Consider the following 11,097-nt stretch of genomic DNA (forward strand, 5'->3'; position numbering starts at 1 on the left):
GTTTGTTAAAGGGCCCAAATCACTGATTAAACAAAAAGGAATCCCCTGCCTCATATGATGACACACATCTGTAACTAGATGCAGGATGGCTGGGAGGCAAGACAATCCTGAATGCAAGGCCACTCTGGACTACAGAATAGGCTTAAGTCTCAAAAGACAAAGAAACCCAAAACTCCATTACACGATGATGATTGCTAATACTTAGAGCCAAGCTGTGTCCTAAGCTTATCACATGTTTACTCATGAAATCTTCAAATTCACGTTTTTGATTTTCCCTATTTATACAGGTGAAGCAACTAAGGTCCAGTGAGCCAGAGAAGCTCAAGTCCCACAACTGGAAAGTGGGAGGCTCAGCTAGCCCCAGTAGCACAAGACTATAATCCCAGCCAGCTATATGAGAAGCTGAGGCAAGATGGTCACAGGTTCAAGGCCAGCTTGGCTCCAGAGTCCACAATACCAGTTAACACAGACTCTATGAGCTGAGGCTGCTCTGTGTGGTCTGAGCAGAGCACAGTGAGGTGGAGCTCTTGCTGAGAAACCCCTTAGAGTCATGAAAGCAGTCGCCCCTCAAAGGACAGTGTACCATCTTTGTACTTCTCAAAGCCTTACCACCTACCCTCTATATTTTGCTTACTTCTTACAAGCCGATCGGATACAAGCAGAAAGCAGACCAAGCGCAGCAGTGCGCCCCTGAGCTACAGACCTACCCTCCACGGAGGTCGTCCACACAGTGGGGGGCTATAGCAGTGTCCACAGGAGAACCCACGGCCATCACCACTTGCACATGCCAGGATCCCCTGGTCCCTTTAATGGTCTAAGCCCATCCCCATTCCAGTTCTTTGTTACAGTTAAAAATAAAGAATCACCTATGTGAGAAGCCCTTCCCAGCACTGTTGAAAATCAAGGTCAGAACCAAGAAGGTCCAGACTCCTGTTCGCAAACGTTAAAAGCACTTCATACTAGCACACATAGCTTCAGAGTCTGTTATGACAGTTTTGACTCTCCCTTTTTGATGATGTCTTCCATTTCGTCGGAGATCTTTCCTTTATACTCATTTGGTTCTATTGCTTTTAATTTCTCTTGATATTCCTGTGGCAAACCGTTTTCTTTCGCACCCATGCAGATAACCTAGAAATGGTTAAAATAGGGGAACCCTTTTAGTTAGGAGTATGATTTAGTGTAGCACCACAGCTTTGTCTGTACTGTAGAGATCCACGATATTGGCTTTCGATGACGAAAGAATTGATACACTTTAAAACAAGACCCAGGCAAAGCCAGTGTTCCTCATTCTGTGTATGGCTACAGAAGGGATTTCCTAAGGAGCCTGAAGCATTACCAGGCTATCAGTTCTACTCAGCAGCATGATGTAAGATGTCTTAATATTAAGATAAAATCAATTGTTATGGTATGAAATTCACATGATGTTTTAAGAGAAAACACTCTTTCAAAAAATAAAATTAAATTCAGTTTAGAACAAGACAAAGCTTGCAGGGATAGCTGTCAGTGGCACTGTCTGATTCTGCTTGGATGAGACACAGAAGACAAGGGACAACTGTTCTGCTGACTCCCAAGACCCTAACGGTCAGACTCTCAGCACCTGTGTAACCTCACAGGCCACATAAGGTACCATGGGGTGTCGGGCCACGCACTCCTCTTGGGTCTTGTGTGTTGGAGAATAGATTCCCTGACTCCAAAGGGCCTAGTGATCTTTCCACTTAGGGAAAAAATACTTCAGTAGCAGAAAATATATAATCCACCCCCGCCAAATGTTCTATAAGATACTGTTGAAGAAAAAAAAAACTATAAAAGTATATGTAGAGTCTACTATACATAATATATATCATAAATCTATTAAAATACACTTTTCTTATTTTAAACATTTGGATTAAAATGTTGATGTGGAGTTTTAAATTCTTAAAAGCTTTCTATGACGGAAATGCTCTAATTGATTTAGCTCACCTTCTTATACTGTGGTGATGGGGGCGCGCTCTCGTAGTTCGTCATCAGGTAACTTCGGCAGGTTATTTCCTTCCCTTCTCGAGTTGAAACTTTAATTTCTATTACAACATAGACTCCACTTTTAACTCCTTCTTGCCTGAAACCAAACAAACCATATTTTAGCTACACGGTACCTCGGAGAATGGTTCTGAGGTAAGATGTTTTACTCAGGCTGAAGTGCACGATTAATCATCTTTTTTTTTTTTTTAAAGATTTATTTATTTATTTATTTATTTATTTATTTATTTATTTATTTATTTATTTATTATATGTAAGTACACTGTAGCTGTCTTCAGACGCACCAGAAGAGGGCGTCAGATCTCATTACAGATGGTTGTGAGCCATCATGTGGTTGCTGGGATTTGAACTTCGGACCTTTGGAAGAGCAGTCGGGTGCTCTTACCCACTGAGCCATCTCACCAGCCCCTAATCATTTCTCTACATACACGTTTTCTCACTGTGTGCTAGGGAATGCAGAATGTTTAAGTGTTACCATGTCAAAAATACACTTAGCATGTTTAAAACTTTTTTATTTAAATAGGGATTCGCTATGCAGCCCTGTCTGGCCTAGAACTCACTATGTAGAGCAGGTTGGGCTTGAATACACAGAAATCTACCTGCTTCTATCTCCTGAGTGTTGAGATTAAAGGTATGCCCCTGTGGCAGGATTTTCCCTGTCCAATTAATTTAAATATTAGTGCAGCAGGAGGTCTGTGATTGGACAGGGAAAAAGGATACAGAGCTAAGAGTTGAAGAGACAGGGCTGGAGAGATGGCTCAGTGGTTAAGAGCACTGAATGGACTTCCGAAGGTCCTGAGTTCAAATCCCAGCAACCACATGGTGGCTCACAACCATCTGTAATGAGATCTGACGCCCTCTTCTGGAGTGTCCAAAGACAGCTACAGTGTACTTAGATATAATAATAAATAAATCTTAAAAAAAAAAAAAAAAAGAGTTGCAGAGACAGGAAGCAACACAGTAGGAGAAGGAAGCAAGATGGAGGACGAGCAGGATGATTCAGAATCCACGTGTTTTTAAAGAACCACAGGTAGATATAATATCATACAGGGATAGAATAATTGGGGTAACTTGTCTAATCTAGGAGGGCAGCTTGTACCATTATCAATTGACCCTGAATTTATTGTGTGAGCATCTTGTGTATTGAGAACTTATTGATATATAAATCTGACTGATTAGTTATAAGCTTCTAGAGTTTTGATTTACTGGGTTACTGGAATGTGGGACTGCCAACCACAGGGGGAGGGAGGTTATGGCTGAGAAGGTATGGGTGGCACTGAGACAAGCGAACTGGAGCTGGGAAGACCATGATTGGTCACTGGAGGGGCTAGCCTAGAGACAGCAGGCAGCAAAGTGTGGGTTTGCCAGATATGCTCCACAAAGGCCATGGGGGTTTCAAAGCATGGGGCTGGTGTGGTGGCGACCCGCCAGTGGGAATTTAGCAAGCTGGGTGGAGAGATTTTGGAGCTCTGAGTCAGAGAGTCTCCATGAGGTAAGAACTAGCCAGTGAGACCGCTGGGCTGAGAGTAGCCGGGTGTAGCTCAGGAAGTTGCCAATCTTTTTAATATTTCTCGCAACATGCCCCACCTTGTTTTTATGTGCCACCATGCCTACCATGCTTAGCATTTTGATATTGCAGTTGGCTTCTGGATCCACATATTCAACCTACTTTGGATTGAGAATAATTTCTAAGGTCTGAATTAAATGCATATGGATTGTTTTTACTGGTCATTATTCCCTTAAAAGGAAAGTTGTTGCAAATAAAATGCAGTGATATTGTATTAGGTAATGAAGTAACCAAGAGACAGTAAGAGCACTACAGGTTGGTACGGGCAGGCCACATGCAAGTATGATGTCAAAATACAAATAACATCTATAGATTGTGATGTGCTCGGAGGCCAAAGCAATACTCTGAACACAGAGGACTTTCATTTGGTACACTTCCAGCTGACCTCCGTCTATTTTTACTGTCTGAAAACATGCTTCAGTAGGCTCATTTTTACCTCTGTGTCCCTGAAGCAGCATTCCCTAGAATACCAAACATGAGTCTATGATCTGACAGCAAGAGAATGTCAGCCAGCTCTTCCTTGGCAGTCTGCATTGTATCAGGCACCCTGTCGCACAACTCTGAGAATTTTAATTCTACTGTGCTGTTCAATGCCTTTATTACTTATTCAATTGCAATCTCAAAGCATTTTAACCAACTCACTTTCAAAATCATTTTTTGACAATTAAAAGTTTCATAAGTTTTTGCAATAAACCAGAAAGATAATTTTTACTAAGAGACAAACAGAACTAAAAAATAAGGGCTTTTATTTTTTACCTAAGAGAGACAAGCACCGCACCCATCCAATTAGTAAGTGTGACCCTCCCCTTCTAGATTTGTTAGGAAACTCCTGGTTTCTAACTTTTGTACTGACTCTGAAGAATAAAGAGTATGTCTACAGTGTATCCCCAAAGCACATCCATACAGCACGCTTTGTGTCCCTTATTACTGTAACTGATAATTAGGAGCCACCTACTCATCCAGGGAACTTATATTGCTTTTGTTCATTCTCCATACCACTCCCCACACTTCGTCGCCAGGACTTTGAAAAATGGTAGCTATACCTCCGTGCCACCTCTCACTCATTTTGCCTTGGAAATTGCCGAAGTCGAGCTTAAAGTCCTGCAAAGGAAACCAAAGCGATATGATCAATATCTATTTGGGCATGATATTTCCTCCTTCAAAATACAAATGATTTGCATTGGCCTCCATGCAAATAAAACATTCAACAAACTTTTGTTTCTGTGTGTACAAAACTGTGGGAAATACAGATAAAAAGATCAAGGCCCAAATCTGTAAGACTATAGATTCTTTCTTATTTTCCTTTAAAATTGAAGATTATTCTAAACATACAGGCATCTAAACATTAAAAATAAAAACCAAAAACCTTAAAAACAAAGATCCTTAAATCCCAATATACCACACAATAGCTCTAGACTGCTTGCTTTCTCTCTCTTTTTCTTTCTTTCTCTCTGCAAATGACGTCTCAGTCTACTTAAATGCACATGTATTTCTACTTAGACTTGCTGAATGATGGTTACACAGGGGTTATGATATACTTTTATATCTGTAGAGTATCTTACCTGCAAATCACTGGATTTGCCCTAAGGGGTCTGGCATGTGTGTGAGCATTAATCTTCATGAACTGTACCAATTTCTTTCCAGGAACCTAAGAGCAGCTAAGACTTACTGAGTATTTATTGTGTGCTATCACAGTAGCTATTACTTTACCCAGACCAATGTTTTGCTACAGCTTAGAAAGATTAAGCCTCTTCTTCTCTAAGATCTCACAACTAACAAGCGACAGAGACACCTTTCTAATTTAGCTTCTGCCATTACTGATGGGCAATCAGGGCTGAGGGGCCTTGCCTTGTGTGGTCTAGGAAGATGTCCTCCCATCTCTCTAGGGCTTAGTTTCCTCAGCAGCAAAATACAAAAGGATGGGCTCAATGACAGTGTTGTCAGTCCCTTCTGGTGGATATTATTCCTGTCACCTATGTTTGCTCAGAAACCTTGGTTGATACTTCAGGGAAAACACTGATCCACACGACAAGGCGCTTCACGCAGCAAACTGGATATTCCAGTATCAGGAGATCTGATCAAATCCACACCAGAGACTGGCAGCCTCCTGCTAAAGGCAGCAGGCTGTGTCATTCCGTCCGCTTCAATGGCTCAATGCTCGTGTGTAACGTAGGTAGCTACCAGTCCAGATCAGCTCTTTCTTCTGATTTAGGGTTGACCTGATCTCCTCATCTCTGCCAATCCCACCTCTACTCCCCATTTTGAAATGTCTGGGTTTCTTGGGATTCAGCTTAGGCCTTTTTTGAATTTATCCAGGTGCCCAGAATAGTCCCACTACCTCCAGCAGCTTCCAATACCATCGGATGCTTCAGCTACCTTTAAAACCATCCCACATCTCTATTCTGAGGCTCAAAAGCTCTTAGATCTGGGACGAGCACACAGTTAGGGCTGATCTCTTCATCTCTTTGCCAATGTTCACAAATATTTACTGTTCATGTGCTTGTCTGGAAAGCATCTTAAACTTAATTTAGTACAAAGTTAGTTTATAATTTTTACCGCCAAACCTGATTCTCCTCTGTGAACATTATCACCATCACCTACTTGGTTGTTCAAAAACTGTGTCATATTTGATATACCTTCCCTACACACACAGACACAGACACACAATCATCAAGCCTTATGATGTTATCTTCTGAGTATTACTCTACCTTCCCTGTCACCACCCTATTAGATCATGGTGGCATTATCTCTGACATGAATGTGGCAAGATCGTAACTGGGCTTCCAATAACTTGCCCTATTTGCAGAGTAACCAGAATGAGCTTTCAAATACATAAATCTCATCGTCTGCTTTCATCCTGTAAGACACTCCACTCACAGCATGCAACAGACTGTCCAAAGTTCTCTGTGGTCATGTTAGGATATGACACTTTCTTATCTTTCCAGCCCTCATGCCACATCTCCCTGTAGACTCCAACCACTTCCTTTATCTCCTGTCCTTTGAACAAGCTACCCTCCCTGACAGTTTTTTGCTCTCCTCATCTCCCTTCAGGTCTCAGCTTAAAAGTTATATCCAGGAAGGCTTTCCTGAGCACCTAGGTCAGGTCCTCTGGTCATATATTCTGTTGCACCTTGCAAGTCCTCTTTTAAGGCTAACCACAGCTATAATTTATCATTTATGTGGTATTTCTTTCCTGTACTTCACGTACTTGAACTCCAATCCTACACTCTTTGGAGTTTTAGATAGAGTACAGAGCGTGACTCCCACTTCTGAAACTTGAAAGGCTAGGAGCTAGTTATCAGATCATCTTGCTTGCTAAGTAAGGACGTGGATTCATGGTGAGATTTAGCCAATCAGGGCACCTCGCAGGGGCTCTCAATTAGTGCTGGTGTTTAAGATCATTAGGGACTCCACTCTAGGCTTCAGGAATTGCAGAACTGTGGCAAAGCAGCAGTCAGGAGTCAGTTCCATATTGTGCTTACTAGTTGAGGAAAGGTGTGGCCAGTTTCCAGAGCAGGGATGGCCCTCTCCTGTAATGCTGGTTGTGTATACACACACACACACACACACACACACACACACACACACACACACACACACACACACACAGTAGTCCACCTGTTTACTCAATCTTTCAGGTGAATCCATGAGCTCTCTAACAGCCTTCCAACACCCCTCCCCATTCTCCTTTCTGAAATCAGCTGGTTTCTGTTGCCTGAAATCAAGAATTGACAAGGTTATCAAAGTTGGCTAAAATTATTAAGGGCCCTACACACAATCAGATTGTACACCAGAAAGGTCCTCCAAATAGCTAGGCTGCTCAGTCATCCTTGTAACCCCAGCACTGAGTGCCAGAAGAATACGTATTAAAGAGGAAATGAACTATGGTCAAGAACACATTTTATCACAGTTAAAAGCTTATTGGGCTACTCTACTGAGGGAACGAACATTGCTATCAGTATTGAAGACACGGTTCCAGGTCTCAAGGCCAGGACGCTAAGATCCGAAGGAAAGGACAGGCAGAATTTCACAGAACTGTGGGATAGATAAGGTACGCACAGGACAGAAAGCAGCTAGTTCTCGACTAAGAAGCACCTATTAAAGGCATCTTACGGGATGCTCATAACCGGTGGAAAAGGGCAGCCAGTGGAGGGTTGCGAACTCCGACGGTGGCTAGAGGTTCCCGGCAGGAGTCGCAGCTAGCCCGCTCTCCAGGTCGCCCGCACAACGGCACTGACCTGCAGGCGCGCCACGCAGCAGAACACGGCCGAGGGGTTTCGCAGGTGGATCCTCTCGGTCAGGAGATTGCTGCCGTAGGCGAAGTACAGGAATGTCTCCCCCTCCTGGCCCGCATGGCCCTCACAGTCGGAGCTCGCCATGTCCACTTATCCACGCCAGCAGCGTCAAGCACAGAGAAGCCGGACTAGCGCTGCTAAAAAGAGCAGTGCGCCGCCACCCACGCGGTAGTGCAGAGCGGCGGGCGGAGCCGCACAGAGAGCGCGCTGAGGATTGGCTGCCGGCTTGCCGGCGTGAGCTAACTACCAGGATTGGCCTGTCTACAGCTCCTCCCGCCCACTGACGTCGCTTTTCTATTGGATGCATCCCTCGGATGTACGGCCCCCTGCCTGAGGCGCCGCTGATTGGCGAGTCTAACGGACAGCCCGAGAGTGGCTACTGGCGACTGTGTTTTCCCCACCTGGCGGCGATTGCCCAGGTCAACCAGTGGTGCGGTAGGCTCTGCGCCTGGTATAGAGGAGACAAGTCTCAAATTGCTGTCGGCCTAGCCTGGATCTTGCGGCAGTTCTCCTGCCTCAGCCTTCCTGGAATGGGAAGGCTGATCCTACAAGTTTTCTTAGGATCACTACCTGAAGTTGCCTCACTGCATACCAGGGTAGTCTTTCTCCCACGTTCAGATCCGGACATGCCATTTGCTAGCCAGTTGACTCTGTTCATCGTTGCAATCTATTTCCTCTTTTTAAAATAGAACGACACAAAACACCCATGTTGTTGCTCTTGAAATGAAGATAGGAGAGCAAACTGAAGGTCTAGAGCAATGACTGCCGTTGGCCCTCAGAAATTAATCTAAATTCAACTCCACACTGACAGGTGCCAGAATTCCTGGAGAAATGACTGAATCTTAGGTCAAAGCTGGGAGTGAAAATTACCTCTTGAAAGAACAATAATCCAGAAAATGAGAACCCCAAGATGAACAAGGTCATTCCTAAAAGACCATTCACTAGACAAAGCGAGAACAACTTAAGGAGCAGAACGACTGGAAACTCTAAAATGATCCCTAAATGTATGTCATTCCCTTCAGGAAGTAAACCAAATTAAAACAGAGAAGAGAACCATATTGCCATGCCATCAGTGGCTAACACTTCATCACTTTTAAAAAGTGGGTATTTAAGAAAATGAGTGTTCTGCCTTTCTAGTACCAACTGTATTTTTGAAAACCAAATAGCTGATGAGGAAGCAATTCTTTGCTTTTTTAAAAAAAAGTATACTGGCTAAATGCAGGAAATGGGGGTACTGGGATTAGAACATCTGTCTCTGGTGCAACCAAACTTCCCGTCAGGAGCATCAGGTCACAGGGATGTTTATAGAGTCTCAGTTATCCCCCAAGGCTCACTGCTAGTCATTGGACAGGAAGACCATGATTATTTGGGAAACCTGACCTCTCTCACCTGATAGCCAGTCAATCTGGTCACCAATAAAAGAAGACTATCCTGACACAGTCAGAAAGCAACATGAAGCTGGGCATTGTGGACTGCACCTTTAATACCATCACTCGAGAGGCAGAGGCAGGCAGTTCTCTGTGAGTTCAAGGCCAGCCTGGCCTAGAGAGTAAGTTCCAAGATAGCCAGGGCTGTTATACAGAGAAACCTTGTTTTGAAAAACAACAACAACAATAATAACAACAACATGAAGCAACACGAAGCCCCCACATCTGTGAACTACAATTTACAAAGGATTTTTAGCCTCAAAAAAAAAAGCCTTTTATCTTTTATATCACCCTCTTCCAGAAACCATTCATGTATAAGAACAAATGGCAATAGAAGAAAACAGTGAAGAACACCTTGAACTTATCTCTTACATTGTTGTGATTAAAAATAAAAGGTAAGGCTGGGGCCAGCTACATGGATCTGGAGGTAAAGCACTTGCTACCAAGCCTGCAGACAGTTACATCTCCAGTACCCATAAGGTAGGAAAAACCCAGCTCCTGCAGGTCTCCTCTGACCCCTACGTGCATACACACACACACTCTCTCTCTCTCTCTCTCTCTCTCACACACACACACATACATACATACACACACATACACACACACACATACATACACACACATACACACACATACATACACACACACATACACACACACACACATACACGCACACACACACAATAGGTAAGCATATAGATGTAGTAAAAAGTGTTTTTAGAAAGACAAGACTGAGGGAGGGTTGTTCTAGTTTGAGAGAAACGAGACATGAAGGCTCAATGTGATGGCTTGTCCTTGATAGATTCTGATATGGTGACTCAAATAGAAATATATTTTAGGGACAACTGAACTTGAATTTGGATTGCAGAATTTGATGGTATTAGACAATTACTATTAAATGGATAGTGGTTTGTCTTATGGAGGAAATAGTTTTATTTTAGCATGCATACTGACATATTTAGGCTGATGCGTTCGTTATCTATATTTTAAAAGAATTCAGAAAAATAGAGAGCTAAATGCTAATGGGAGTGATATGTATGTGGGTGTTCACTATACTGTTCTATTCTTTTTTTTTTAAGATTGATTGATTGATTGATTATATGTAAGTACACTGTAGCTGTCCTCAGACACTCCAGAAGAAAGAGTCAGATCTCGTTGTGGATGGTTGTGAGCCACCATGTGGTTGCTGGGATTTGAACTCCTGACCTTCAGAAGAGCAGTCGGGTGCTCTTACCCACTGAGCCATCTCACCAGCCCCTTTTTATTTTTATTTATTTATTTTATTTTTTTTATTTTTTATTTTTATTTATTTATTTATTTATTTTGGTTTTTCGAGACAGTGTTTCTCTGTATAGCCCCAGCTGTCCTGGAACTCACTTTGTAGACCAGGCTGGCCTCGAACTCAGAAATCCGCCTGCCTCTGCCTCCCGAGTGCTGAGATTAAAGGCATATGCCACCACGCCCGGCTATTCTTTTCTTTATATTTGAACATATTCATCTTAGGAGTGGAAAAGGCAGAAAAAGATAGATAGAAAGAAAGCACCTGGCACTGGTGTGCCTCGGCAGGCACTTGCTGTGTAGTCTGCAGTAGGACACTGCTGTCCTCTCACCCCACACACAAGGCAGGCCTGTACACATACTGGTCCTCTCAGAGCCCGAGCTTCTCGTCAGCACATATTCTCTACGTTGTCCTGATCTCTTCAGGCCTCAGGCTCTGTTTTAAAAGCTGCTTATAACTATGTAAAATGTGTTATTTAGGGTTTTGATGTAAGATGTATTAGGTTGGGGTAAT

At 43.1% G+C, this 11,097-nt stretch overlaps 1 protein-coding gene across 2 annotated transcripts, besides 2 other annotated features; it reads right to left on the reverse strand.

The window, feature by feature from the left end:
* Nucleotides 1-221: 221 nt before the first annotated feature.
* Ggct (gamma-glutamyl cyclotransferase) lies at nucleotides 222-8,087 on the reverse strand. Of its 2 annotated transcripts, NM_026637.3 has the most exons (4): nucleotides 7,822-7,994; nucleotides 4,539-4,684; nucleotides 1,960-2,095; nucleotides 222-1,128 (listed from the first exon to the last, which is right to left on the reverse strand). In NM_026637.3, the coding sequence occupies exons 1-4, from the start codon at nucleotides 7,960-7,962 to the stop codon at nucleotides 985-987; spliced, it is 567 nt and encodes a 188-aa protein (NP_080913.1). In that variant the 5' UTR covers nucleotides 7,963-7,994; the 3' UTR covers nucleotides 222-984. The 2 variants fall into 2 exon arrangements, with proteins under 2 accessions (NP_080913.1, XP_006505429.1); XM_006505366.4 differs by lacking the exon at nucleotides 1,960-2,095 and having other exon boundaries at nucleotides 1,071-1,128; nucleotides 7,822-8,087.
* Nucleotides 8,209-8,238: an enhancer, noted in NCBI's record as "m6a fragment". NCBI's record gives its function as "moderate activity enhancer in undifferentiated mouse and human ES cells, and in differentiated mouse ES cells" and the evidence as "EXISTENCE:reporter gene assay evidence [ECO:0000049][PMID:17784790]".
* Nucleotides 8,219-8,228: a transcriptional cis regulatory region, noted in NCBI's record as "motif 6a; may bind an NF-Y family factor". NCBI's record gives its function as "necessary for full enhancer activity in ES cells" and the evidence as "EXISTENCE:site-directed mutagenesis evidence [ECO:0005528][PMID:17784790]".

Source organism: Mus musculus, chromosome 6 (genome assembly GCF_000001635.26).
Source record: "Mus musculus strain C57BL/6J chromosome 6, GRCm38.p6 C57BL/6J".
Lineage (NCBI taxonomy): Eukaryota > Metazoa > Chordata > Mammalia > Rodentia > Muridae > Mus > Mus musculus.